The sequence below is a fragment of the Ranitomeya variabilis genome, chromosome 4, assembly GCF_051348905.1.
Source record: "Ranitomeya variabilis isolate aRanVar5 chromosome 4, aRanVar5.hap1, whole genome shotgun sequence".
Lineage (NCBI taxonomy): Eukaryota > Metazoa > Chordata > Amphibia > Anura > Dendrobatidae > Ranitomeya > Ranitomeya variabilis.
Genome location: NC_135235.1, coordinates 753930388 through 753956975, shown reverse-complemented (window position 1 = coordinate 753956975; position 26588 = coordinate 753930388). Strand labels below are relative to the sequence as shown.

The 26588-nt window shown below is 44.6% G+C and overlaps 1 protein-coding gene across 1 annotated transcript; it reads right to left on the bottom strand.

Moving 5' to 3' along the window:
* Positions 1 to 11030: 11030 nt before the first annotated feature.
* LOC143766836 (uncharacterized) lies at positions 11031 to 25266 on the bottom strand. Its single transcript, XM_077254819.1, has 6 exons — positions 25065 to 25266; positions 24758 to 24934; positions 24551 to 24674; positions 24370 to 24467; positions 24081 to 24171; positions 11031 to 13794 (listed from the first exon to the last, which is right to left on the bottom strand). Exons 1-6 carry the CDS (start codon positions 25140 to 25142, stop codon positions 12437 to 12439), a joined length of 1926 nt encoding a protein of 641 aa, XP_077110934.1. The 5' UTR covers positions 25143 to 25266; the 3' UTR covers positions 11031 to 12436.
* Positions 25267 to 26588: the final 1322 nt, after the last annotated feature.

Sequence of the window (26588 nt, the reverse complement as noted above, 5' to 3'; positions counted from 1 at the left end):
GTCCAATCAAGAATAGCTCGGACCTTGACTGGGTCCATCTCCACAGCAGAAGGGGAAAAAATGAACCCCAAAAAGGGAACCTTCTGTACACCAAAGAGACACTTTGAGCCCTTGACAAACAAAGAATTTTCACGCAAAATTTTAAAGACCAACCTGACCTGCTCCACATGCGAATCCCAATTATCAGAAAAAACCAAAATATCATCCAGATAAACAATCAAAAATTTATCCAGATACTTCCGGAAAATGTCATGCATAAAGGACTGAAAAACTGAAGGCGCATTGGAGAGCCCAAAAGGCATCACCAAGTACTCAAAATGACCTTCGGGCGTATTGAATGCGGTTTTCCATTCATCACCTTGCTTAATGCGCACAAGGTTGTACGCACCACGAAGGTCTATCTTGGTGAACCACTTGGCACCCTTAATCCGGGCAAACAAGTCAGACAACAGCGGTAAAGGATACTGAAATTTGACAGTGATCTTATTTAAAAGCCGATAATCAATACAAGGTCTCAAAGATCCGTCCTTTTTTGCCACAAAAAAGAATCCCGCACCAAGAGGGGAAGAAGACGGACGAATATGTCCTTTTTCCAGAGACTCCTTGATATATGAACGCATAGCGGTATGTTCAGGTACCGACAGATTAAACAGTCTTCCCTTAGGAAATTTACTGCCTGGGATCAAATCTATAGCACAGTCACAGTCCCTATGAGGAGGCAGTGCACTGGACTCAGACTCACTGAAGACATCCTGATAATCAGACAAATACTCCGGAACTTCCGAAGGCGTAGAAGAAGCAATAGACACAGGCAGAGAATCCTCATGAATACCACGACAGCCCCAACTTGAGACTGACATAGCCTTCCAGTCCAGGACTGGATTATGGGTCTGTAACCATGGCAGCCCTAAAACGACCAAATCATGCATTTTATGTAAAACCAGGAAACGTATCACCTCGCGGTGTTCAGGAGTCATGCACATGGTAACCTGAGTCCAATACTGCGGTTTATTTGCTGCCAATGGTGTAGCATCAATACCCCTAAGAGGAATAGGATTTTCTAATGGTTTAAGAGTAAATCCACAGCGCTTAGCAAATGAGAGATCCATGAGACTCAGGGCAGCACCTGAATCTACAAACGCCATGACAGGATAAGATGACAGTGAGCAAATCAAAGTTACAGACAGAATAAATTTAGGTTGCAAATTACCAACGGTGACAGGACTAACAACCTTAGCTATACGTTTAGAGCATGCTGAGATAACATGTGTAGAATCACCACAGTAGTAGCACAAGCCATTCCGGCGTCTATGAATTTTCCGCTCATTTCTAGTCAGGATTCTATCACATTGCATTAAATCAGGTGTCTGTTCAGACAACACCATGAGGGAATTTGCGGTTTTTCTATCACATTGCACCGAATTAGGTGTCTGTTCAGACAACACCATGAGGGAATTTGCGGTTTTGCGCTCCCGCAACCGCCGGTCAATTTGAATAGCCAGTGCCATAGTATCATTCAGACCTGTGGGAATGGGAAAACCCACCATAACATTCTTAATGGCTTCAGAAAGGCCATTTCTAAAATTAGCGGCCAGTGCACACTCGTTCCAATGTGTCAGCACGGACCATTTCCGAAATTTTTGGCAATACACTTCAGCCTCGTCCTGCCCCTGAGACATAGACAGCAAGGCCTTTTCTGCCTGAATCTCAAGATTGGGTTCCTCATAAAGTAAACCGAGCGCCAGAAAAAACGCATCAAGATCAGCCAATGCCGGATCTCCTGGCGCCAGCGAAAAAGCCCAATCCTGAGGGTCGCCCCGTAAGAACGAAATAACAATTTTTACTTGCTGAGCAGAATCTCCTGATGAACAGGGTCTCAGGGACAAAAACAATTTACAATTATTCACGAAATTCCTAAACTTAAACCTGTCTCCGGAAAACAGTTCAGGAATCGGTATTTTAGGTTCTGACCTAGGATTTCTGATAACATAGTCTTGTATGCCCTGCACACGAGTAGCCAGCTGGTCCACACTTGTAATCAAGGTCTGGACATTCATGTCTGCAGCAAGCATAGCCACTCTGAGGTAAAGGGGAAGGAGAAAAAAAAAACAACTCAGAATCTTCTTTCTTATAATCCCTCTTCTGCAATGCATTAAACATTTAATACTGGCCTGGCAAACTGTTGTGACCCCAATGGCGAGGGTCTCAGAGGAACGTGGAAGTCTGCAGAATACAAAAATCCAGCTCATAGGGCAGTGGTAACTGGGTTGACCATATATCTACTCCTAACGCCAACACTAGAAGTAGCCGGGGATCATTCCTACGTTGATTCTAGATGACACGCGCCAGCCGGAGAATCTAGCTACCCCTAGTAGAGGAAAACAAAGACCTTTCTTGCCTCCAGAGAAGGGGACCCCAAAGCTGGATAGAAGCCCCCCACAAATAATGACGGTGAGGTAAGAGGAAATGACAAACACAGAAATGAACCAGGTTTAGCACAGAGAGGCCCGCTTACTGATAGCAGAATAAAGAAAGGTAACTTATATGGTCAACAAAAACCCTATCAAAATCCACACTGGAAATTCAAGAACCCCCGAACCGTCTAACGGTCCGGGGGGAGAACACCAGCCCCCTAGAGCTTCCAGCAAAGGTCAGGATATAGATTTGGAACAAGCTGGACAAAAATACAAAACCAAAACAAATAGCAAAAAGCAAAAGGCAGACTTAGCTGATATAACTGGAACCAGGATCAGTAGACAAGAGCACAGCAGACTAGCTCTGATAACTACGTTGCCAGGCATTGAACTGAAGGTCCAGGGAGCTAAAATAGCAACACCCCTAACTAACGACCCAGGTGCGGATAAAAAAAATGACAGAAAAACCAGAGTCAAAAAACTAGTAACCACTAGAGGGAGCAAAAAGCAAATTCACAACAGGACTCCCAATCATCAGAAAAGACCAAAATGTCATCCAGATAAAGAATCATAAATTTATCCAGATATTCTCGGAAGATGTCATGCATGAAGGACTGAAACACAGAAGGAGCATTAGAGAGTCCAAAAGGCATAACTAAGTACTCAAAATGGCCTTCGGGCGTATTAAATGCTGTTTTCCATTCATCTCCCTGCTTAATGCGCACAAGGTTATACGCACCACGGAGATCTATCTTGGTGAACCAACTGGCACCCTTAATCCGAGCAAACAAATCAGACAATAGTGGCAAAGGATACTGAAATTTGACTGTGATTTTATTCAGAAGACGATAATCTATACAAGGTCTCAAAGAACCGTCCTTCTTGGCCACAAAAAAAAATCCTGCACCAAGAGGGGAAGAGGATGGGCGAATATGTCCCTTCTCCAAAGACTCCTTTATATAACTCCGCATCGCGGCATGCTCTGGTATAGACAAATTAAAAAGTCGTCCCTTAGGGAATTTACTACCAGGAATTAAATTTATAGCACAGTCACAATCCCTATGAGGGGGCAGGGCACTGGACCTGGGCTCATCAAATACATCCTGGTAGTCAGACAAAAACTCAGGGACCTCAGAAGGAGTGGAAGAAGCAATAGACACCAACGGAGTATCGCCATGAATTCCCTGACAACCCCAACTTGACACAGACATAGCTCTCCAATCTAAAACTGGATTATGAGCTTGCAGCCATGGCAGACCCAAAACGACAACATCATGTAAATTATGCAGAACAAGAAAGCGAATCACCTCCTGATGTACGGGAGTCATGCACATGGTCATTTGCGTCCAATACTGAGGCTTATTCTCAGCCAATGGCGTAGCATCAATTCCCCTCAGAGGAATAGGAAATTCCAAAGGCTCCAGGACAAAACCACAGCGCCTGGCAAATGACAAATCCATCAGATTCAGGGCAGCACCCGAATCCACAAAAGCCATAACCGGGTAGGACGACAAAGAACAAATCAAACTAACAGACAAAATAAATTTAGGCTGTATAGTACCAATGGTGACAGGTTTAGCGATTTTTTTTAAGCGTTTAGAGCATGCTGAGATAACATGAGTAGAATCACCACAGTAAAAGCACAACCCATTTTGACGTCTATGACTTTGTCGCTCAATTCTGGTCAGAGTTCGGTCACATTGCATAGACTCAGGTCTCTGTCCAGAAAATACCGCCAAAGGATGAGCAGATTTGCGCTCCCGCAAACGCCGATCAACCTGAATGGCTAAAGCCATAGAATCACTCAGACTTGTAGGGGTGGGAAACCCCACCATAACATTCTTAACGGCCTCAGAAAGACCTTCTCTGAAATTTGCAGCCAGGGCACACTCATTCCATTGAGTAAGCACCGACCATTTCCGAAATTTTTGACAATACACCTCTGCTTCATCCTGACCTTGAGAGAAAGCCAGCAACGCTTTTTCTGCCTGATTCTCAAGATTAGGCTCCTCATAAAGAAGTCCAAGAGCCAGAAAAAATGCATCTACATTAAGCAATGCAGGATCTCCTGGCGCCAGAGAGAAAGCCCAATCTTGAGGGTCGCCACGCAACAAGGAGATAACAATTTTAACTTGCTGAGCGGAATCACCAGAGGAACGAGGTCTCAGAGATAGAAATAACTTACAATTATTCTTAAAATTTAGAAACCTAGATCTATCTCCAGAAAACAACTCAGGAATGGGTATTTTTGGTTCTGACATAGGGCTATGAACAACAAAATTCTGAATACTTTGCACCCGTGCAGTAAGATGATCCACACTAGAAGTCAGAGTCTGAACATTCATGTCTGCAGCTGAGCTCAAAACCACCCAGAGTTCAAGGGGATGAAAGAAGCTAAACAGACTGCAGCAGAGGAAAAGCGGGAGGAAAGAAAAAAAAAAAAGAAAAGTACTCAGGTCTTCTTTTTATCCCACTTCTGCGATGCAATAAACACTTTTTGGCCTGCTATACTGTTATGATCCTTAGTGGTTGAGGATCACAAATAACTCAGCTAAGAAACAAACATAGGACAAGCTCTAGGGAGGTGGCAAACTGGACTGACCGCAAATCTGAACCTATCCAAACACACTAGAAGTAGCCGGTGAACGTGCCTAAAAATCCTAGACGTCTCGAGCCAGCCTGAGGAACTAACTACCCCTAGAGAGAAAGAAAGACCTCTCTTGCCTCCAGATAAATAATCCCCAAAGATATAGAAGCCCCCAACAGATAATAACGGTGAGGTAAGAGGAAGGCACATACACAGGGGTGAAAGCAGATTCAGCAAATGAGGCCCACTAATACTAGATAGCAGAAAATAGTAAAGGGGTCTGTGCGGTCAGTAAAAAACCCTTACAAAATATCCACACTGAGATTTCAAGAACCCCTGCACCAACTAACGGTGCGGGGGGAGAAACTCAGTCCCCTAGAGCAACCAGCAAGCGAGGAAATCACATTTTAGCAAGCTGGACAAGAAACATGATGAATGCTGATGATCAAAAAATAAACAAACAAAAACTTAGCTTGTCTTGGAGAGACTGGGAGCAAGGTAGTCACAAGGAATCTGAAGAGCACTGAATACATTGATAGCAGGCAAGGAACTGAGTATCCAGGTGAGCTAAATAGGAAACCAACCAAGGATAACGAACCAGCTGAAGCTGCCAACCTGCAGAAAGACAACACTACACAGTACCGCTTGTGACCACTAGAGGGAGCCCAAAAATAGAGTTCACAACATTGGGGTGAGCTGGACCGCAGAGTGAAGGCAAAAGGGCCAACAAGTGCTAAGCATCTCTGGGAAATCCTTCAAGATTGTTGGAAGACCATTCCCGGTGACTACCTCTTGAAGCTCATCAAGAGAATGCCAAGAGTGTGCAAAGCCGTCATCAAAGCAAAAGGTGGCTACTTTGAAGAACCTAGAATATAAGACATATTTTCAGTTGTTTCACACTTTTTTGTTAAGTATATAATTCCACATATGTTAATTCATAGTTTTGATGCCTTCAGTGTGAATGTACAATTTACATAGTAATGAAAATACAGAAAAAATCTTTAACCCCTTCACGACATGCACCGTACTAGTACTGCGCATGCCGTGTCTCCCCCTTTGATGTGGGCTCCGGCGCTGAGCCCACATCAAAGTCGCGACATGTCAGCTGTTTTGGACAGCTGACATGTGCGCGCAATAGCGGCGGGTGAAATCACTATTCACTCGCCGTTATTAACCTGTTAAATGCCGCTGTCAAACGCAGACAGCGGCATTTAACTACCGCATCCGGCCGGGCGGCCGGATCTGACGTCATCGCCGACCCCCGTCACATGATAGGAGGTCGGCGATGCATTAGGATGGTAACCATAGAGGTCCTTGAGACCTCTATGGTTACTGATCGCAGGTAGCTGTGAGCGCCACCCTGTGGTCGGCGCTCACAGCACACCTGCAATTCTGCTACATAACAGCGATCTGATGATCGCTGTTATGTAGCAGAGCCGATCGGGCTGTGCCTGCTTCTAGCCTCCCATGGAGGCTATTGAAGCATGGCAAAAGTGAAAAAAAAAAGTTTTTAAAAATGTGAAAAAAATTATAAAAATATAAAAGTTTAAATCACCCCCCTTTCGCCCCATCCTAAATAAAACAATAAAAAAAAAAAACCCTACACATATTTGGTATCGCCGCGTTCAAAATCGCCCGATCTATCAATTAAAAAAAAGCATTAACCTGATCGCTAAACAGCGTAGCGAGAAAAAAATCCGAAACGCCAGAATTACGTTTTTTTGGTCGCCGCGACATTGCGTTAAAATGCAATAACGGGCGATCAAAAGAACGTATCTGCACCAAAATGCTATCATTAAAAACGCCAGCTCGGCACGCAAAAAATAAGCCCTCAGCCGACCCCCAGATCACGAAAAATGGAGACGCTACGGGTATCGGAAAATGGCACTTTTTTTTTCTTTTTTTTTAAGCAAAGTTTGGAATTTTTTTTCACCATTTAGATAAAAAATAACCTAGTCATGTTAGGTGTCTATGAACTCGTAATGACCTAGAGAATCATAATGGCAGCTCAGTTTTAGCATTTAGTGAACCTAGCAAAAAAAACAAACAAAAAACAAGTGTGGGATTGCACTTTTTTTGCAATTTCACCGCACTTGGAATTTTTTTCCCGTTTTCTAGTACACGACATGGTAAAACCAATGATGTCGTTCAAAAGTACAACTCGTCCCGCAAAAAATAAGCCCTCACATGGCCATATTTACGGGAAAATAAAAAAGTTATGGCTCTGGGAAGGAGGGGAGTGAAAAACGAAAACACAAAAACGAAAAAGGGCCGCGGGGTGAAGGGGTTAAATGACAAGGTGTGTCCAAACTTTTGGTCGGTACTGTACCTGTGTCATCTCCTCCTGTATATAGTATATACTTTTGTGTCATCTCCCTTGTATATAGTATACAGTATATCTGTGTGTTCTCTCCCCTGCACATAGTATATACCTGTGTCTCGTCTCCAGGTCCCTCCCGTCTGTACACGGTGTCCTCGCAGCACAGAGCATTTCAGTAATACCATTTAGTTAGAGATTGTAAAGAAGGAGTCATTTAGAGCGGCATTAGTTGTAGCTGTATAAATAGGTATACAGTGAACCCGGCATTGTCAGGTTGGCGCTGTTACACCGAGTAAAATGGTTCCTGGGTTAGAGAAATCCATCTTGTGTTTCTTTCTTTAATCTGTGTTTGAAGTTAATGAGATGCTTCATGCCTGACAAAAGGTACCGTCACACTTAGCGACTTTTGCAGCGAGAACAGCGATCCGTGACGTTGCAGCGTCCTGGATAGCGATCTCGTTGTGTTTGACACGCAGCAGCGATCAGGATCCCGCTGTAACATCGCTGGTCGGAGCTAGAAGTCCAGAACTTTATGTCATCGCTGGATCGCCCGTTGTCATCGCTGGATCGGTGTGTGTGACACCGATCCAGCGATGTGTTCACTTGTAACCAGGGTAAACATCGGGTTACTAAGCGCAGGGCCGTGCTTAGTAACCCGATGTTTACCCTGGTTACCATTGTAAATGTAAAAAAAAAAAAAAAAACACTACATGCTTACATTCCGGTGCCTGTCACGTCCCCCGCCGGCGGCTTCCCGCACTGACTGTGAGCGCTGGCCGTAAAGTAAAAGCAGAGCACAGCGGTGACATCACCGCTGTGCTTTACGGCCGGCACTGACACAGTCATTGCGGGAAGCCGCCGGCGGGGGACGTTACAGGCACCGGAATGTAAGTATGTAGTGTTTTTTTTTTTTTTACATTTACAATGGTAACCAGGGTAAACATCGGGTTACTAAGCGCGGCCCTGCGCTTAGTAACCCAATGTTTATCTTGGTTACCCGGGGACTTCGGCATCGTTGGTCGCTGGAGAGCTGTCTGTGTGACAGCTCTCCAGCGACCACACGACTTACCAACGATCACGGCCAGGTTGTATCGCTGGTCGTGATCGTTGGTAAATCGTTTAGTGTAACGGTACCTAAAGAAGTTCCTGATTCTGGGCCCCCTGCAGTCTGTGGCAGAGGGTGGTCTGTTTCGGCACGGTAATAAATTGTGTTATTTCCAGCTATACAGAAGGACGATAACACCATAGAGATGAGAAGAATAATAGGCCTCAGTTACCACAACTGTCTACAACGAAAACTGTTGCTCATAGCAGCCAATCACAGCTCAGCTTTCATCTTCTAAACAGCTCTGGTGAAATGAAAGATGCTTAGTGATTGGTTGCTATGGGCAACACAGGCAGTGTAAGCTATTGTGGTCAAGAAGATGTGCCTATGAAATAGATATTAGATATTATACGGGGCTTTGCGTGTGGAGTGAGTGTGGCTATGTGGAGTGGGCGGGGCTTCATACACACATACATATATGTATGTATACATGATTGATTACAACTTCTGTCTCTGTAAAAACAATCCCCATTTAACCCCTTTACGACACCAGCCATAAATGTACGCCGATGTCAGACTCCCTCCCTTTGATGTGGGCTCCAGCGCTGAGCCACATCTTTTCTGGCACGTCAGCAAGCGCGCCAGAAATCCCGCTCATGAGTGATCCCGCCACATGATCGTGGCTCACTGATGGGTTGGCATGACAACCAGAGGTCTCCAGCAGAAGTCTATGGTTTTCACTGCCGGATTGCTATGAGCTCCGCCCGCTAGCCGAAAACGCATGCACCAGGGATCGTCTCACCGAACTCCCACTCTCCTTTTAACATGGGCAAAACGCTACTCAGGCAACACAGGGTGAGGGTAAAACAGTGTGGCAATGCTTTATTGTACCACAAAACAGGCAGATAACACATAGAACATTCCCAGCAAACATCCCAAGATGGTGCACATTAGAGTCTCGCACTTCTGCTGACTCGCTGGGATAATAGCACCTGTGACTACAGATCTTCCAGGGTCGCTACCCCACCTGTGGCATGCACAGAGAGGAGGTAACTAAAAGCGTAGGAAGATGACAGTCCACTGAGTCCATACAAGCTACAAGGCCAGTTGATCTGAGGATCACAACCTGGCTTCTCCAAACGTATCCATGGTTCAGCGATGGTCTATGGAACTGATCTGTATTCTTCCAACTGAGGCTGAAAACCCCTAGGTTGTTACCTATAGAATAATAGCTCCGTGTCCCTCGTAATGGAGCCATGATGTAAAATGGCTGCTGTCCTTTCTCTGGTCCTTTTGAGATATATGGATATCTTGGCAGAATCTCTCTGGCTGTTTCTCTCAGTATCTTTATACAGAGGCATGTAACCTATTTTTAGACTTAACAAGTGGCCCTCATTCAGTATTTACATAAAGGGTAAGAATGCAGATGAGATCAAATAGCATTAAGGTACCTTCACACGAAGCGACGCTGCAGCGATAGCGACAACGATGCCGATCGCTGCAGCGTCGCTGTTTGATCGCTGGAGAGCTGTCACACAGACAGCTCTCCAGCGACCAACGATGCCGAGGTCCCCAGGTAACCAGGGTAAACATCGGGTTGCTAAGCGCAGGGCCGCGCTTAGTAACCCGATGTTTACCCTGGTTACCAGCGTAAAAGTAAAAAAAACAAACATTACATGCTCACCTGCGCGTCCCCTGCCGTCTGCTTCCTGACATTGACTGAGCTCCGGCCCTAACAGCAGAGCGGTGACGTCACCGCTGTGCTTTCACTTTCACTTTAGAGCCGGAGCTCAGTCAGTGTCAGGAAGTAGAGGCTGGGGGACGCGCAGGTGAGCATGTACTGTTTGTTTTTTTTACTTTTACGCTGGTAACCAGGGTAAACATCGGGTTACTAAGCGCGGCCCTGCGCTTAGCAACCCGATGTTTACCCTGGTTACCAGTGTAAAATATCGCTGGTATCGTTGCGTTTGCTTTCAAACACAACGATACACGGCGATCGGACGACCAAATAAAGTTCTGGACTTTATTCAGCGACATCACAGCAGAATCCTGATCGCTGCTGCGTGTCAAACGAAACGATATCGCTAGCCAGGACGCTGCAACGTCACGGATCGCTAGCGATATCGTTTCGTGTGAAGGTACCTTTACTTGATTATTTAAACTATCTGCATAGCTTTTCCCTCTCTGCTTTAGAAGTCAACAAACATGCTAAATATGCATTGTTGTATGGAGCCAAACAGCAAACATCACTAGTGATCAAGGATAAGCCACAATAAGGGTATGTGCACACGTCAGGATTTCTTGCAGACATTTTCCTGACAAAAACCGGACATTTCTGCCTGAAATCCGCATGCGTTTTTACCGCATTTGACGCGCTTTTGGTGCGTTTTTTTTCCAAAATGCATAGAATAGGGGGAAAAAACGCAGTAAATCCGCAAAATTAATGAACATGCTGCTTTTTTTACCGTGATGCATTTTTTTCCGCGGAAAAAAACGCATCAATGTGCACAAAACATGCAGAATGCATTCTAAATGATAGGATGCATAATGTATGCGTTTTTAATTAGTTTTTATAGCGTTTTTACCGCGAAAAAACACGAAAAAAACCGTGAAAAAACCTGAACGTGTGCACATAGTGTAAGCCTGGAATATTGACTTTTAGGCTAACAAAAGTCTGTTTTCTTGACCAACCAGAAATCAACACTTAAATTTGAAAAACAACATACAGATAACATTCTATTATTCTTCATTTGCTAAAAATAGTTTTCTGGTTAATTAAGATACAATGCTATATGTTGCTGGGTCGTGTCACACTGGGCCAGTCACTCCGTGACATTTTCATACTAAATAATGGCACAGATCCTACATACATTATGATTGCACACATCCCTAGTCTTTATAAGGATATTTCACTCATTCCTTGACAGACCGCAGCCTGGCCATTAGAAGCTGCTATTGATCTTTGGAGCAGGTAAGGCTAGGTTCACATTGCGTTAGTGCAGTCCGTTCAACGCATAAGTTAAACGGACTGCGTTAACGCAAGTGCTGAAAAAGATCGCGTTTATGCGATCGCACTAGCGCAGATGCTCTATCTGTGCCAGCGGTGACGGACCCGAAAACGCTGCAGACTGCGTCCGAGGGTCCATCACAGAATGACGGCACATCATTAACGCATGCCGATTATGACATGCGTTAGCGATGCGCTACATAATGGCAGTTAATGGGTGCACTAATGCATCCGTTACATAGCATTAGTGCCGCTATGTAACGGATGCCGTCAGCGCATTGCCATTAACGCAATGTGAACCCAGCTTAAGGTTTCCCTGAGTGGTACATATTGGGCCATCTGAAAACGGAGTTTAGCCTAGGACAGCTTGCCCTACTAATTAACAGCTGTTACAATACCAAACTAGGGCAGTCACTATAGGAGAAAAACACAAGAATTATAATGTATTTTTCACATACTATCTATTCCTGACACTGGAGTGGATTATAAACTTATGAAGTATATAGTTTGAGGTCTGGGATCTGCCAATATGTGGCTGGTTTTCTGACTGTTTCGGATAACATGATACATGGTTTTAGTTTTTTTGTCTAGTTTTGCTTAAATATAGGTCACTATTAGTCTCCTGATGAGTTGCCTTTGGTGAGGACGATGAAACCCGTAGAAATGAGAGGCTTGGAGAGTGAGAGTGTATACGTCACCTCACCCTATATACTGAACTGTGGGGTACATGTTTTTTTCTATTAGTCACCTACTGACTAACCTTCAGGGGGTAAATTATGGGTATAGTTTTACATTTGGAATTAATAAAGAGTAGTTTATCCTTTTGTCAGCAAACATGAGGAATGACAAGAGACAACCCATTTAAGAAGATTCAATTTTGGTTAAAAATATGCCAACATTATGAACATAAAAAAGGCTTCTCCCCTATGTGATGTCTCTGATGTTTATTAACAGTTGATTTCCAAGTAAAGTATTTCCTACATTAAGAAAATGAAAAAGGCTTATCTGTGTGACTGCTCTGATGCCTAACAAGAAGCGCTTTCCTGTTAAAACATATCAAACATTATGAACAGGAAAAAGGTTTCTCCCCTGTGTGAGTTCTATGGTGCCTAACCAAATCTGATTTCAGGTTAAAACATTTCCCACATTCTGAACAGGAAAAAGGCTTCTCCCCTGTGTGAGTTCTATGGTGCCTAACCAAATCTGATTTCAGGTTAAAACATTTCCCACATTCTGAACAGGAAAAAGGCTTCTCCCCTGTGTGAGTTCTATGGTGCCTAACAAAATCTGATTTCAGGTTAAAACATTTCCCACATTCTGAACAGGAAAAAGACTTCTCCCCTGTGTGAGTTCTATGGTGCCTAACCAAATCTGATTCATGGATAAAACATTTCCCACATTCTGAACAGGAAAAAGGCTTCTCCTCTTTGTGATTTCTCTGGTGAGTAACAAGATTCCATTTCCGGTTAAAACATTTCCCACATTCTGAACAGGAAAAAGGCTTCTCCCCTGTGTGAGTTTTATGGTGCCTAACCAAACCTGATTTCAGTTTAAAATATTTCCCACATTCTGAACAGGAAAAAGGCTTCTCCCCTGAGTGAGTTCTATGGTGCCTAACCAAATCTGATTTCAGGTTAAAACATTTCCCACATTCTGAACAGGAAAAAGGCTTCTCCTCTTTGTGACTGCTCTGATGTCTAACAAGATTCCATTTCTGGTTAAAACATTTCCCACATTCTGAACAGGAAAAAGGCTTCTCCCCTGTGTGAGTTCTATGGTGATTAACCAAATCTATTTTCCATTTAAAACATTTCCCACATTCTGAACATGAAAAAGGTTTCTCCCCTGTGTGGGTTCTCTGGTGACTAACAAGATGCCATTTCTGGTTAAAACCTTTCCCACATTCTGAACAGGTAAAAGGTTTCTCCCCTGTGTGGATTCTTTGATGGCTACCAAGATTTGTTTTCCATTTAAAACATTTCCCACATTCTGAACAGGAAAAAGGCTTCTCCCCTGTGTGAGTTCTATGGTGATTAACCAAATCTGATTTCTGGTTAAAACATTTCCCACATTCTGAACAGGAAAAAGGCTTCTCCCCTGTGTGAGTTCTATGGTGATTAACCAAATCTGATTTCTGGTTAAAACCTTTCCCACATTCTGAACAGGAAAATGACTTATTTGCTTTAGAAGCAGATTGTCTTTTAATGCCTCGTTTATGACTTTGATTTTCCTTAGTAGTTAGCAATGAATCAGAAGATGGGACCTGTTTCATAGGACCAGATGACAGATATTTACTGTGAATGGATGATGATATATCTGGGGTAATGGCATTCACTTCAGTTGTATCTTGTAGGATCTCAAGATCATCAGATTTAAAAACTGAAGATGTCAACTGTCCCTCTGATCTCCTGGTACAGTCATCTGCTAAGATAAAAAAAACATTTTTTTAATAAAATATCCTTAAGTTTTATATTTTTGAACATTTCAGCTTAAACCATCCATAAAAATGGCAAGCTATGTAAAAACTTTATTTACCAAACAATAACTGTTCACAGTCTAAGGCCGGGATCACACATACGCGAGATACGTCCGAGTCTCGCAGGTGAAAACCCAGCTCTGGCGCCGGCACTCCGGAGCGGAGCGTGCAGCCGCACAGCAACACATGGAGCCGCACGCTCCGCTCTGGAGTGCCGGCGCCAGATCTGGGTTTTCACCTGCGAGACTCGGACATATCTCGCATATGTGTGATCCCAGCCTAATAAAAAACCTTGTTGGATGAACCAGTAGTGTGTGGTGTTCAACTGTTTGTTCATTCTGCCTCCCAAATATTGAATAAAAAGAATCAATCAATGTTATGTAGGCAAAAATAATACCAATTCTCATCTCACAAAAAAACAAGTCCCCTGTCAGGTCCATCATCGATCAATGGATAAACAGAGGTTAGAATATAGCACGGAGAGTCTCTCAATAATTAAAACGTAACTTTTAATCACTAAGATAAAGTGGACAAACTAACATGACAAAATTAACACACGTGAATAAGGTGCTCATGCAAACCAGTGCTAAAGATAAAAATTGGTTTGGTCTCACCAATGGGAACGACAAACGTCCACAGCAGGTTCCTCCTGTTGCCTTCTCTAAATAGGAGGGGAGGAAAGAGAGGGAGGGGGTATAGGGCTTTACTAAACTCCTTGTCGTGCCCCTTGTATTGCTCCTGTCCTAACAAGGACAGGCCCCAAGTTTACCCTGCTAGGGACAACAACCATCCGCTACATATAATATATAAGTCTCCCTACGTGTTTCCTCCCCAGTCACACGAATTCATTAGGGGAGTTGATTTAAAGCCAATGGGACATAAAGTATGCAAAAAAATAAGTGTCCGTCATCTAGGTAACCCTGCAGTGGCAGGGTACCTATCAATGGGTGTGACAATTTGTGTCACTGCCTATGGGTAGTCATAAATCCCCGTGACTGGGGAGGAAACGTGTAGGGAGACCTATATATTAGATGTAGTGGATGGTGGTTGTCACTAGCAGGGTATACTTGGGGCCTGTCCTTGTTAGGACAGGGGCAATACAAGGGGCACGACAGGGAGTTTTGTAAAGCCCTATACCCCCTCCCTCTCTTTCCTCTCCTCCTATTTAGAGAAGGCAACAGGAGGAATCTGCTGTGGACATTTGTCTGTTCCCATTGGTGAGATCAAACCAATTTTTATCTTGAGCACTGGTTTGCATGAGCACCTTATTCACATGGGTTAATTGTGTCATGTTAGTTTGTCCATTTTATCTTAGTGATTAAAAGTTACGTTTTAATTATTGGGAGACTCTCCGTGCTATATTCTACTGATATGCCTGAGGGTATTGTATAGGTGTGACCCATCTCACAGTTTTGCTAGCCTTGAAAAACAGTTCCCACACTATTAAAGCCCCGTCTCACTAAGCGATTTACCAACGATCACGACCAGCGATACGACCTGGCCGTGATCGTTGGTAAGTCGCCGTGTGGTCGCTGGGGAGCTGTCACACAGACAGCTCTCTCCAGCGACCAACGATCAGGGGAACGACTTCGGCATCGTTGAAACTGTCTTCAACGATGCCGAAGTCCCCCTGCAGCACCCGGGTAACCAGGGTAAACATCGGGTTACTAAGCGCAGGGCCGCGCTTAGTAACCCGATGTTTACCCTGGTTACCAAAAAAAACAAACAGTACATACTCGCCTTTCGGTGTCCAGGTCCCTCGCCGTCTGCTTCCTGCTCTGACTGAGATCCGGCCGTACAGTGAGAGCAGAGCGCAGCGGTGACGTCACTGCTGTGCTCTCACTTCTCACTGTACGGCCGGGAGTCAGTGAGAGCAGGAAGCAGACGGCGAGGGACCTGACGGACATCAGATGGTGAGTATGTATTGTTTGTTTTTTTTCACATTTACGCTGGTAACCAGGGTAAACATCGGGTTACTAAGCGCGGCCCTGCGCTTAGTAACCCGATGTTTACCCTGGTTACCAGTGAAGACATCGCTGGATCGGTGTCACACACACCGATTCAGCAATGTCAGCGGGGCCTCAACGACCAAAAAAAGGTCCAGGCCATTCCGACACGACCAGCGATCTCGCAGCAGGGGCCTGATCGCTGGTACGTGTCACACATAGCGAGATCGCTATGGAGGTCGCTGTTGCGTCACAAAACTTGTGACTCAGCAGCGATCTCGCTAGCGATCTCGCTATGTGAGACGGGGCCTTTAGTAGCTCAAAGGCTGTTGAAAAGCAGCAGGGTTTCTATAAACCAATCCAGCAAAATCCGCTCTCCCTTCTGAGTCTTGCAGTGTGCTCAAACAACATTTAGGATCCCTGTATTTAGCAAAATTATAGTGAGAAGAATCCACTTACTCTGCGGTGTGTGTCTCCTGGAGCACAATCTGGGCACTATGTGCTGGGTAATAAAATGGCAGATGTGTAATTTTCACTCTCCAACATCCACTTTGTGCTAATTTCCAGAAAGTGGATGTGGATTCAAAATATTAACTCCTCCTACACACGTGGTCAAAATTGTTGGTACCCCTCGTTTAATGACAGAAAACCCCACAATGGTCACAGAAATAACTTTAATCTGACAAAAGTAATAAATCAAAAATCTATGAAAATGAACAAATAAAAGTCAGACATTACTTTTCAACCATGCTTCCACAGAATTTAAAAAAAAAATAAAACTCAGGAAATATGCCTGGACAGAAATGATGATACCCTTAACTTAACCGCTTTGTGACCGCCAACGGTAGATAAACGTCAGCGCTGCACAAAGCCCTGCTAGTGCTGACGTTTATCTACCGTTTGTCGGTTTTGTGCTCATCAGGACCCCCACGTACCTTATAACGAGAGGATTCTGGCGCACAACACTTACTGTGACCCCCGACCTCATTGAGACTTTATTGGTTCAGGTCGTGATGACATCAGCGTCACACCAGTCAATGAGACAAATCACTAAGAAAGTGTGTTGTAGCAATTAACTTTCCCGGGTGATCTGCCTCATAAAAACACTGTTTCTCCTTAGATCTCCTGTCAGTGAAAGATTAGAGGAGAATCAGTGTTACAAGTGCTGCTGGCAACAGCTGAGTCAGTCAGCGATCTTGTTGTAAAGTAAAAAAAACAGATAAGGCAGGTTAGGGTTAGTGCTATAGTTAGGGCTAGTGTTGGGGCTAAAGTTAGGCTTTATTCTAAAGTTAGGGTTAGGCTAAAGAATTTTCTATAAAAGTGTTTTCTATTTCCGAAAAAAAACAAAAAAACAAATAAAATGGCCCATCAGTATTAGGCCGGGGTCACACATGCGAGTTTTACGGACGTAAGAGCGCAGAAACTACGTCCGTAAAACTCGCATAACATACGGCACAATTATTCTCAATGGGGCTGCTCCTATTAGCCGTATATTACGGTTCAGTATTATACGGCTTTCTACGGCCGTACAAAATCGCAGCATGCTGCGTTTGTCAGTGTACTGCGCAAAAAAATCGCCAATGAAAGTCTATGGGGGCGTGAAAAATACGGATTCCACACTGACCAGCAGTGTGACTTGCGAGAAATACGCAGCGGTGTTAGTGAAAAGTCGGTAATTCAATTGCCGGCTTTTCATTTCTCTTGCACAAACCCAACAGGATATGAGACATAGTTTACATACAGTAAACCATCTCATATCCCCTTTTTTTTTGCATATTCCACATTACTAATGTTAGTAGTGTGTATGTGCAAAATTTCAGCGCTGTAGCTGCTGAAATAAAGGGTTAAATGGCGGAAAAAATTGGCGTGGGCTCCCGCGCAATTTTCTCCGCCAGAATGGTAAAGCCAGTGACTGAGGGCAGATATTAATAGCCAGGAGAGGGTCCATGGTTATTGGCCCCCCCGTGGCTAAAAACATCTGCCCCCAGCCACCCCAGAAAAGGCACATCTGGAAGATGCGCCTATTCTGGCACTTGGCCACTCTCTTCCCACTCCCTGTAGCGGTGGGATATGGGGTAATGAAGGGTTAATGCCACCTTGCTATTGTAAGGTGACATTAAGCCAGATTAATAATGGAGAGGCGTCAATTATGCCACCTATCCATTATTAATCCAATTGTAGGAAAGGGTTAAAAAACACACACACACATGATTTAAAAGTATTTTAATGAAATAAACACAGCGGTTGTTGTAATAATTTATTGTACTCTCAGTCCATCAGGAACACCCTCGCTTGGAAAAATAATAAACGCACAAGATACATACCTTCTGCTGTCAGATCAGGTCCCACGATGTAATCCATCTGAAGGGGTTAACTAATATTACAGACAGGAGCCCTGCTAAATGCAGCGGTGTGCTCCGTGCCTGTAATCCCCGGCGAATGAATGAAATGTAGGTCATTGACCTACATGTTATGACCCCAATGGCGAGGGTCTCAGAGGAACGTGTAAGTCTGCGAGATGCAAAAATCCAGCTCATAGGGCAGTGGTAACTGGATTGACCATATATCTACTCCTAACGCCAACACTAGAAGTAGCCGGGGATCATGCCTACGGTGATCGCTAGATGACTCGCGCCAGCCGGAGAGTCTTACTACCCCTAGAAGAGGAAAACAAAGACCTCTCTTGCCTCCAGAGAAAGGGACCCCAAAGAAGGATAGAAGCCCCCCACAAATAATAACGGTGAGGTAAGAGGAAATGACAAACACAGAAATGAACCAGGATTTAGCAAAGAGAGGCCCGCTTTACTAATAGCAGAATATAGCAAGTAACTTATATGGTCAACAAAAACCCTAACAAAATCCACGCTGGAAATTCTAGAACCCCCGAACCGTCTAACGGTCCGGGGGGAGAACACCAGCCCCCTAGAGCTTCCAGCCAAGGTCAGGATACAGATTTAGAACAAGCTGGACAAAAATACAAAACAAACAGAAGCAAAAAGCAAGGAAGCAGACTTAGCTTTGAAAAGCAGGAACCAGGATCAGAAGACCAGAGCACAAAAGATTAGCTCTGAATTCCACGTTGCCAGGCATAGAACTGAAGGTCCAGAGAGCTTATATAGCGACACCCCTGAACTAACGACCCAGGTGAGGATAAAAGGAATGACAGAAAAACCAGAGTCAAAAAACTAGTAACCACTAGAGGGAGCCAAAAAGCAAATTCACAACAGTACCCCCCCCTTAGTGAGGGGTCACCGAACCCTCACCAAGACCACCAGGGCGATCAGGATGAGCGGCGTGAAAGGCACGAACCAAATCGGCCGCATGTACATCAGAGGCGACCACCCAGGAATTATCCTCCTGACCATAGCCCTTCCACTTGACCAGGTACTGAAGCCTCCGCCTGGAGAGACGAGAATCTAAGATCTTCTCCACCACGTACTCCAGCTCGCCCTCAACCAACACCGGAGCAGGAGGCTCAGCAGAAGGAACCACAGGCACAACGTACCGCCGCAACAAGGATCTATGAAACACGTTGTGAATGGCAAATGACACAGGAAGATCCAGGCGAAAGGACACAGGATTAAGGATTTCCAATATCTTGTAAGGACCAATGAAGCGAGGTTTAAACTTTGGAGAGGAGACCTTCATGGAACAAAGCGAGAAGAAAGCCACACCAAATCCCCAACCCGAAGTCGGGGACCCACACCGCGGCGGCGGTTGGCAAAACGCTGAGCCTTCTCCTGTGACAACTTCAAGTTGTCCACCACATGATTCCAGATCCGCTGCAACCTATCCACCACAGAATCCACCCCAGGACAGTCAGAAGGCTCCACATGACCCGAGGAAAAGCGAGGGTGGAAACCAGAGTTGCAGAAAAATGGCGAAACCAAGGTAGCGGAACTAGCCCGATTATTAAGGGCAAACTCAGCCAACGGCAAGAAGGTCACCCAATCGTCCTGATCAGCAGAGACAAAACACCTCAAATAAGCCTCTAGAGTCTGATTAGTCCGCTCCGTCTGTCCATTAGTTTGTGGATGAAAAGCGGACGAAAACGACAAATCAATGCCCATCCTACCACAAAAGGATCGCCAGAATCTGGAGACGAACTGGGATCCTCTGTCTGACACAATATTCTCAGGGATGCCGTGTAAACGAACCACGTTCTGGAAAAACACAGGGACCAGATCGGAAGAGGAAGGCAGCTTAGGCAAAGGAACCAAATGGACCATCTTGGAGAAGCGATCACATATCACCCAGATAACAGACATGCCCTGAGACACTGGAAGATCAGAAATGAAATCCATGGAGATGTGTGTCCAAGGTCTCTTCGGAACTGGCAAGGGCAAGAGCAACCCGCTGGCACGAGAACAGCAAGGCTTAGCTCGAGCACAAGTCCCACAGGACTGCACAAATGACCGCACATCCCTTGACAAGGAAGACCACCAAAAGGATCTGGCCACCAGGTCTCTGGTGCCGAAAATTCCCGGGTGCCCTGCCAACACCGAGGAATGAATCTCGGAAATGACTCTGCTGGTCCACTTATCAGGCACAAACAATCTGTCAGGTGGACAAGAATCAGGCCTACCAGCCTGAAATCTCTGCAACACACGTCGCAGATCCGGAGAAATTGCAGACAAGATAACTCCCTCCTTAAGAATGCCAACAGGTTCAGTGACTCCAGGAGCATCAGGCACAAAGCTCCTAGAGAGAGCATTGGCCTTCACATTCTTAGAACCTGGTAAATACGAGACCACAAAGTCAAAACGGGAGAAAAACAATGACCAGTGGGCCTGTCTAGGATTAAGGCGTTTAGCAGACTCGAGATACATCAGATTTTTGTGATCAGTCAAGACCACCACACGATGCTTAGCACCCTCGAGCCAATGACGCCACTCCTCAAATGCCCACTTCATGGCCAACAACTCCCGATTGCCCACATCATAATTTCGCTCAGCAGGCGAAAACTTCCTAGAGAAAAAGGCACAAGGTCTCATAACAGAGCAACCAGGGCCTCTCTGCGACAAAACGGCCCCTGCTCCAATGTCTGAAGCATCCACCTCAACCTGAAAGGGAAGTGAGACATCAGGCTGGCACAACACAGGCGCCGAAGTAAACCGGCGTTTCAACTCCTGGAAAGCCTCCACGGCAGCAGGAGCCCAGTTAGCTACATCGGAGCCCTTCTTGGTCATATCCGTCAAAGGTTTCACAATGCTAGAAAAATTAGCGATAAAACGACGGTAGAAGTTAGCGAAACCCAAGAACTTCTGAAGACTCTTAACTGACGAGGGCTGAGTCCAATCAAGAATAGCTCGGACCTTGACTGGGTCCATCTCCACAGCAGAAGGGGAAAAAATGAACCCCAAAAAGGGAACCTTCTGTACACCAAAGAGACACTTTGAGCCCTTGACAAACAAAGAATTTTCACGCAAAATCTTAAAGACCATCCTGACCTAGGATTTCTGATAACATAGTCTTGTATGCCCTGCACACGAGTAGCCAGCTGGTCCACACTTGTAATCAAGGTCTGGACATTCATGTCTGCAGCAAGCATAAGCCACTCTGAGGTAAAGGGGAAAAGAAAAAAAAAAAAAAATGAGAGAGGGAAAAAAAAAACTCAGAATCTTCTTTCTTATAATCCCTCTTCTGCAATGCATTACACATTTAATATGGGCCTGGCAAACTGTTATGACCCCAATGGCGAGGGTCTCAGAGGAACGTGTAAGTCTGCGAGATGCAAAAATCCAGCTCATAGGGCAGTGGTAACTGGATTGACCATATATCTACTCCTAACGCCAACACTAGAAGTAGCCGGGGATCATGCCTACGGTGATCGCTAGATGACTCGCGCCAGCCGGAGAATCTTACTACCCCTAGAAGAGGAAAACAAAGACCTCTCTTGCCTCCAGAGAAAGGGACCCCAAAGCAGGATAGAAGCCCCCCACAAATAATAACGGTGAGGTAAGAGGAAATGACAAACACAGAAATGAACCAGGATTTAGCAAAGAGAGGCCCGCTTTACTAATAGCAGAATATAGCAAGTAACTTATATGGTCAACAAAAACCCTAACAAAATCCACGCTGGAAATTCTAGAACCCCCGAACCGTCTAACGGTCCGGGGGGAGAACACCAGCCCCCTAGAGCTTCCAGCCAAGGTCAGGATACAGATTTAGAACAAGCTGGACAAAAATACAAAACAAACAGAAGCAAAAAGCAAGGAAGCAGACTTAGCTTTGAAAAGCAGGAACCAGGATCAGAAGACCAGAGCACAAAAGATTAGCTCTGAATTCCACGTTGCCAGGCATAGAACTGAAGGTCCAGAGAGCTTATATAGCGACACCCCTGAACTAACGACCCAGGTGAGGATAAAAGGAATGACAGAAAAACCAGAGTCAAAAAACTAGTAACCACTAGAGGGAGCCAAAAAGCAAATTCACAACACCTACATTTCCTTCAGTCGCGGTGATGCGCCCTCTGGTGGATGTTCTCATGAACTGCAGCCTGGGAATTTTTCCCACGCTCCAGGTCATATGAGGACATCCACCAGGGGGCGCATCACCGCGACTGAAGGAAATGTAGGTCAATGACCTACATTTCATTCATTCGCCGGGGAATTACAAGCAGGAGCACACCGCTGCATTTAGCAGGGCTCCTGCCTGTAATATTAGTTAACCCCTTCAGATGGATTACATCGTGGGACCTGATCTGACAGCAGAAGGTATGTATCTTGTGCGTTTATTATTTTTCCAAGCGAGGGTGTTCCTGATGGACTGAGAGTACAATAAATTATTACAACAACCGCTGTGTTTATTTCATTAAAATACTTTTAAATCATGTGTGTGTGTGTGTTTTTTAACCCTTTCCTACAATTGGATTAATAATGGATAGGTGACATAATTGACGCCTCTCCATTATTAATCTGGCTTAATGTCACCTTACAATAGCAAGGTGGCATTAACCCTTCATTACCCCATATCCCACCACTACAGGGAGTGGGAAGAGAGTGGCCAAGTGCCAGAATAGGCGCATCTTCCAGATGTGCCTTTTCTGGGGTGGCTGGGGGCAGATGTTTTTAGCCACGGGGGGGCCAATAACCATGGACCCTCTCCTGGCTATTAATATCTGCCCTCAGTCACTGGCTTTACCATTCTGGTGGAGAAAATTGCGCGGGAGCCCACGCCATTTTTTTCCGCCATTTAACCCTTTATTTCAGCAGCTACAGCGCTGAAATTTTGCACATACACACTACTAACATTAGTAATGTGGAATATGCAAAAAAAAAGGGGATATGAGATGGTTTACTGTATGTAAACCATGTCTCATATCCTGTCGGGTTTGTGCAGGAGAAATGAAAAGCCGGCAATTGAATTACCGGCTTTTCACAGATATCGCGCTGAAAGAAATCTAAATACAGAATATATATATATGTGTCTCAATGACATATATATATATATATATATACTGTATATATGTTTTCCCTAACATTTGAGCACATAAATCCATTAGATGTCTGTTTTGCAAGCCTGCGCGAAAATCTCGCAGTACGGATGCCATACGGATTACATACGGAGGATGCCATGCGCAAAATACGCTGACACACCCTGACTACGGATCAATATTTTGGGAACATTTCTCCGTATTACGGCCGTAGTACGGACGTATAATACGTGGCGTATTGTCTTACGCCAAGTGTGACCCCAGCCTTATAGTGTAGAGGAGGCTTATGCACTTTTATGTTATGACAGCGAAGATATCGCAGTGCCGGATGGGGATGTGGATTTCGAGGGCTTTAGTAGCAGCGACAGTGATAGCTCAGAAATGAGCAGTGATTCTGCTCCATCCTCACACACAAGGACCAGTACAACAAGGACAAATAGCGCTTCTGGAGAAATGTCTCCTACTCAGGGAACAATGCCCAGTACTAGCGCTGTCCCTAGTGCTCGTGAATTGGCGCACACCAATGTCCAAGGGGCTTTGCCTCTTGATGTAGCATTTCCCAGATGGGAGGATTCGGATTCGGCTACTCCAGTCATCCCTAATTGTATTGCCATTCCTGGTATAAATGTGGAGGTGGAAAATTTTGGACCAATCAATTATTTTTAATTTGTTTGACAGATATCTTGCTAGAGCATATTGTCCTACAAACAAATTTATGTGTGTCCCAATTCATCAGCCAGAATCCATGGCAATCATGGTAATACGGCCGGACTATACCACCGATAAAGCAGCAACAGCCGGTGACTGAGAAGAATCTGTGACCTCTCTGCATTTAGTGGTTACTCCTCACCTGGGTAGTCATATGTGGGAATCTCCTCTTTACACCGCTCATCATCTGTCACATATGTCTCTGTAGTATTAATATGGGTCGGATCTTCACCCTGAAACAAATATTATAAAAGTCACCAACAGATGGAGAAGTCACATCTATGATCAGCTCTAATCCTGCCATCTCCACCGTTCTCATTACACAAGTATAAAACATATAATACTGGTGGATAAAACAAGACTGAGCACAAGACCTTCACCGGCGTCTACACATCATAGGGGAGATCTCCTGACACCTTCTCTCCATCTACCTGATGGTCCTGAGGAGCACTGGGATCTTCTTGGTTACAGTCCTGTGGAAGAAGAGGACGGGGACATCTCTCTGGTGTTGTCCTCTTACTGGATAGATCTGGAGGAAACACATACAGGGACTGAATTCATTCTTTACATACAGATAATTATAAGCCGTGTGTATTTAGTCCTGTCTATTACCTGGAGATGTGAGGGGCTGGGGAACCTCCATTATGACGTTCTTGTACAGATCTCGGTGTCCTTCTAAATACTCCCACTCCTCCATGGAGAAATAGACAGCGACATCCTGACACCTTATAGGAACCTGACACATACAATGATACCGTCATCCCCCCGATCCCTTCATAGTGTTACTGTATAATGTCCCAGCATTCCCAGCAGTGTCACCTCTCCAGTCAGCAGCTCAATCATCTTGTAGGTGAGTGCTAGGATCTTCTGGTCATTGATGTCCTCATGGATCAGGGGGTGAGGTGGAGGCCCCGTGATTGGGCTCAGGGGTCTTCCCCATCCCTCAGACACAGGGTCCTGACAGCGATCACTAGAGGTCTTCACCACTATGTAATCCTGGTAATGGAGAGACACATTAATAAATCTCACTACAGACATTTCCAGAGTCCTCTCCTCTCCAGTTCTGTAACATCTGTTATTCCCATAGATAAGAATGATGTAATGTGACGTCATCAGAATCTCTCACCTCTCCAGTAAGCCGGAAGAGGATCTCTAGGGTGAGGTGTAATATCCTCTCCGCCATCTTGTCTCTGTCCATATCCATCTGTGATGGGTAAATCAGGAAAATTTTCTTTTGTAGAAGATCTTCACTGAGAGGATCCGATATTGTAGAGACCTGAATGAGAAGATGAGCCGATGTAACATCATAAGAATCCTGTGTAATAATACAATTACTGGAGATAATAAGGGAAACATATGAGGAGATTTATTATTTTACAGTATTTAGTTTCCTTCTTTACATCTACTAATAAATCCTATATATTTAGGCCACAGACAACAAGCAGTTTCCTCCTCGGAGTCGGCAGCTGAATACGTTCCTCATAGACTCATCTTCCATAACGCTAATTCTCGTCTCATTTACCAACCCTGGAATCGGCATTAGTAATACTGCAGGAGATATTCATTACACGCGACATGAGAAATAACTACTTCATGATGAGGACGACATCTTCATCTTCTACTACGGCTCTAGAGACATATTTGGCCAGAGTCGGTCACTGACTCCATCACCACCGGCCGTCTATATGAAGGTTTCCCGTCTTCCCCGCACTGTAATCTTCTATCACGTTAGATCTCAGCTCTGATTCACACACAGAAGTTTGAGGCTTTTAGAAAAGCTTTTTTGTTTCCACAATCAACGCGGACAGAAATGATCTGATCCCAAAGTCTCCATGTACAGTGATTTATGGGGTTTATTTCTGGCCTTAGGCTTTCCTATATTACAAGAAAAACACCAGAAAAACAGATATTGAAATGTTTCTAAAGAAAATTGGCTCCAACAATTCTTGTAAAAAGAAAAAAAACATGAAAAAAGCAGAAGACACATTTTATAATTTTTAACTTGTTAAACATTTATTAAAAAATTAATCTTTTTGTTCACCAGCACATAGATGTGCACCGCAGGGCAGGGACGGCACAGATGAGGCTTCAATAAAATCCCTGGCAGTTTAAACACTTGCTGCTGTGAAAAGCAAACATGGCATCTAAAAAGGTGACAGAGTTTGGCTGAATGCCCCCCGCCCCCAAGTACTGGATAGTATGGGGCGGCCTAGTTATTACGATACTTACATGCCTAATAATGGTGTCTGGGCTGCAATGTATGAAGGTCTATTAGGCCAGAGGCAGCGTCCAATAAGTTACCTTTTACCGCCCCCATACACATTAGACTAAAGTTACATGAAATCACTGATTTCGGGGGTTTGGGCGACTATATAATGTATTTGGGGGCCTCCCGACAGATGATGTCAGGGCAGAGAAGGATCTGACATCCTGAATTTCAGATCCGTTTGTTCTTCCTGTAGATAATGCTCCACTTGGCCCTGGCTTCACTGATTGGTCACGCTCGGCCGGCCGACTCCTGTGTATAAATTGTATTATTCTGAAAACTTCATAAATAAACCACATACATATTCTAGAATACCCGATGCGTTAGAATCGGGCCACCATCTAGTCTTCAATAAATGCACAAGTTTATGTTGATATTTTGGAC

What these genes read in the sequence shown, in the direction of transcription:
- LOC143766836 (XM_077254819.1), bottom strand. Translation starts at nt 25,142, where the DNA reads ATGGATATGGACAGAGACAAGATGGCGGAGAGGATATTACACCTCACC. An exon ending in TTGAGCTGCTGACTGGAGAG is followed by an intron (nt 24,675 to 24,757) that starts GTGACACTGCTG and finishes TGTATGTGTCAG; the next exon opens with GTTCCTATAAGGTGTCAGGA. An exon ending in CCAGCCCCTCACATCTCCAG is followed by an intron (nt 24,468 to 24,550) that starts GTAATAGACAGG and finishes TGTTTCCTCCAG; the next exon opens with ATCTATCCAGTAAGAGGACA.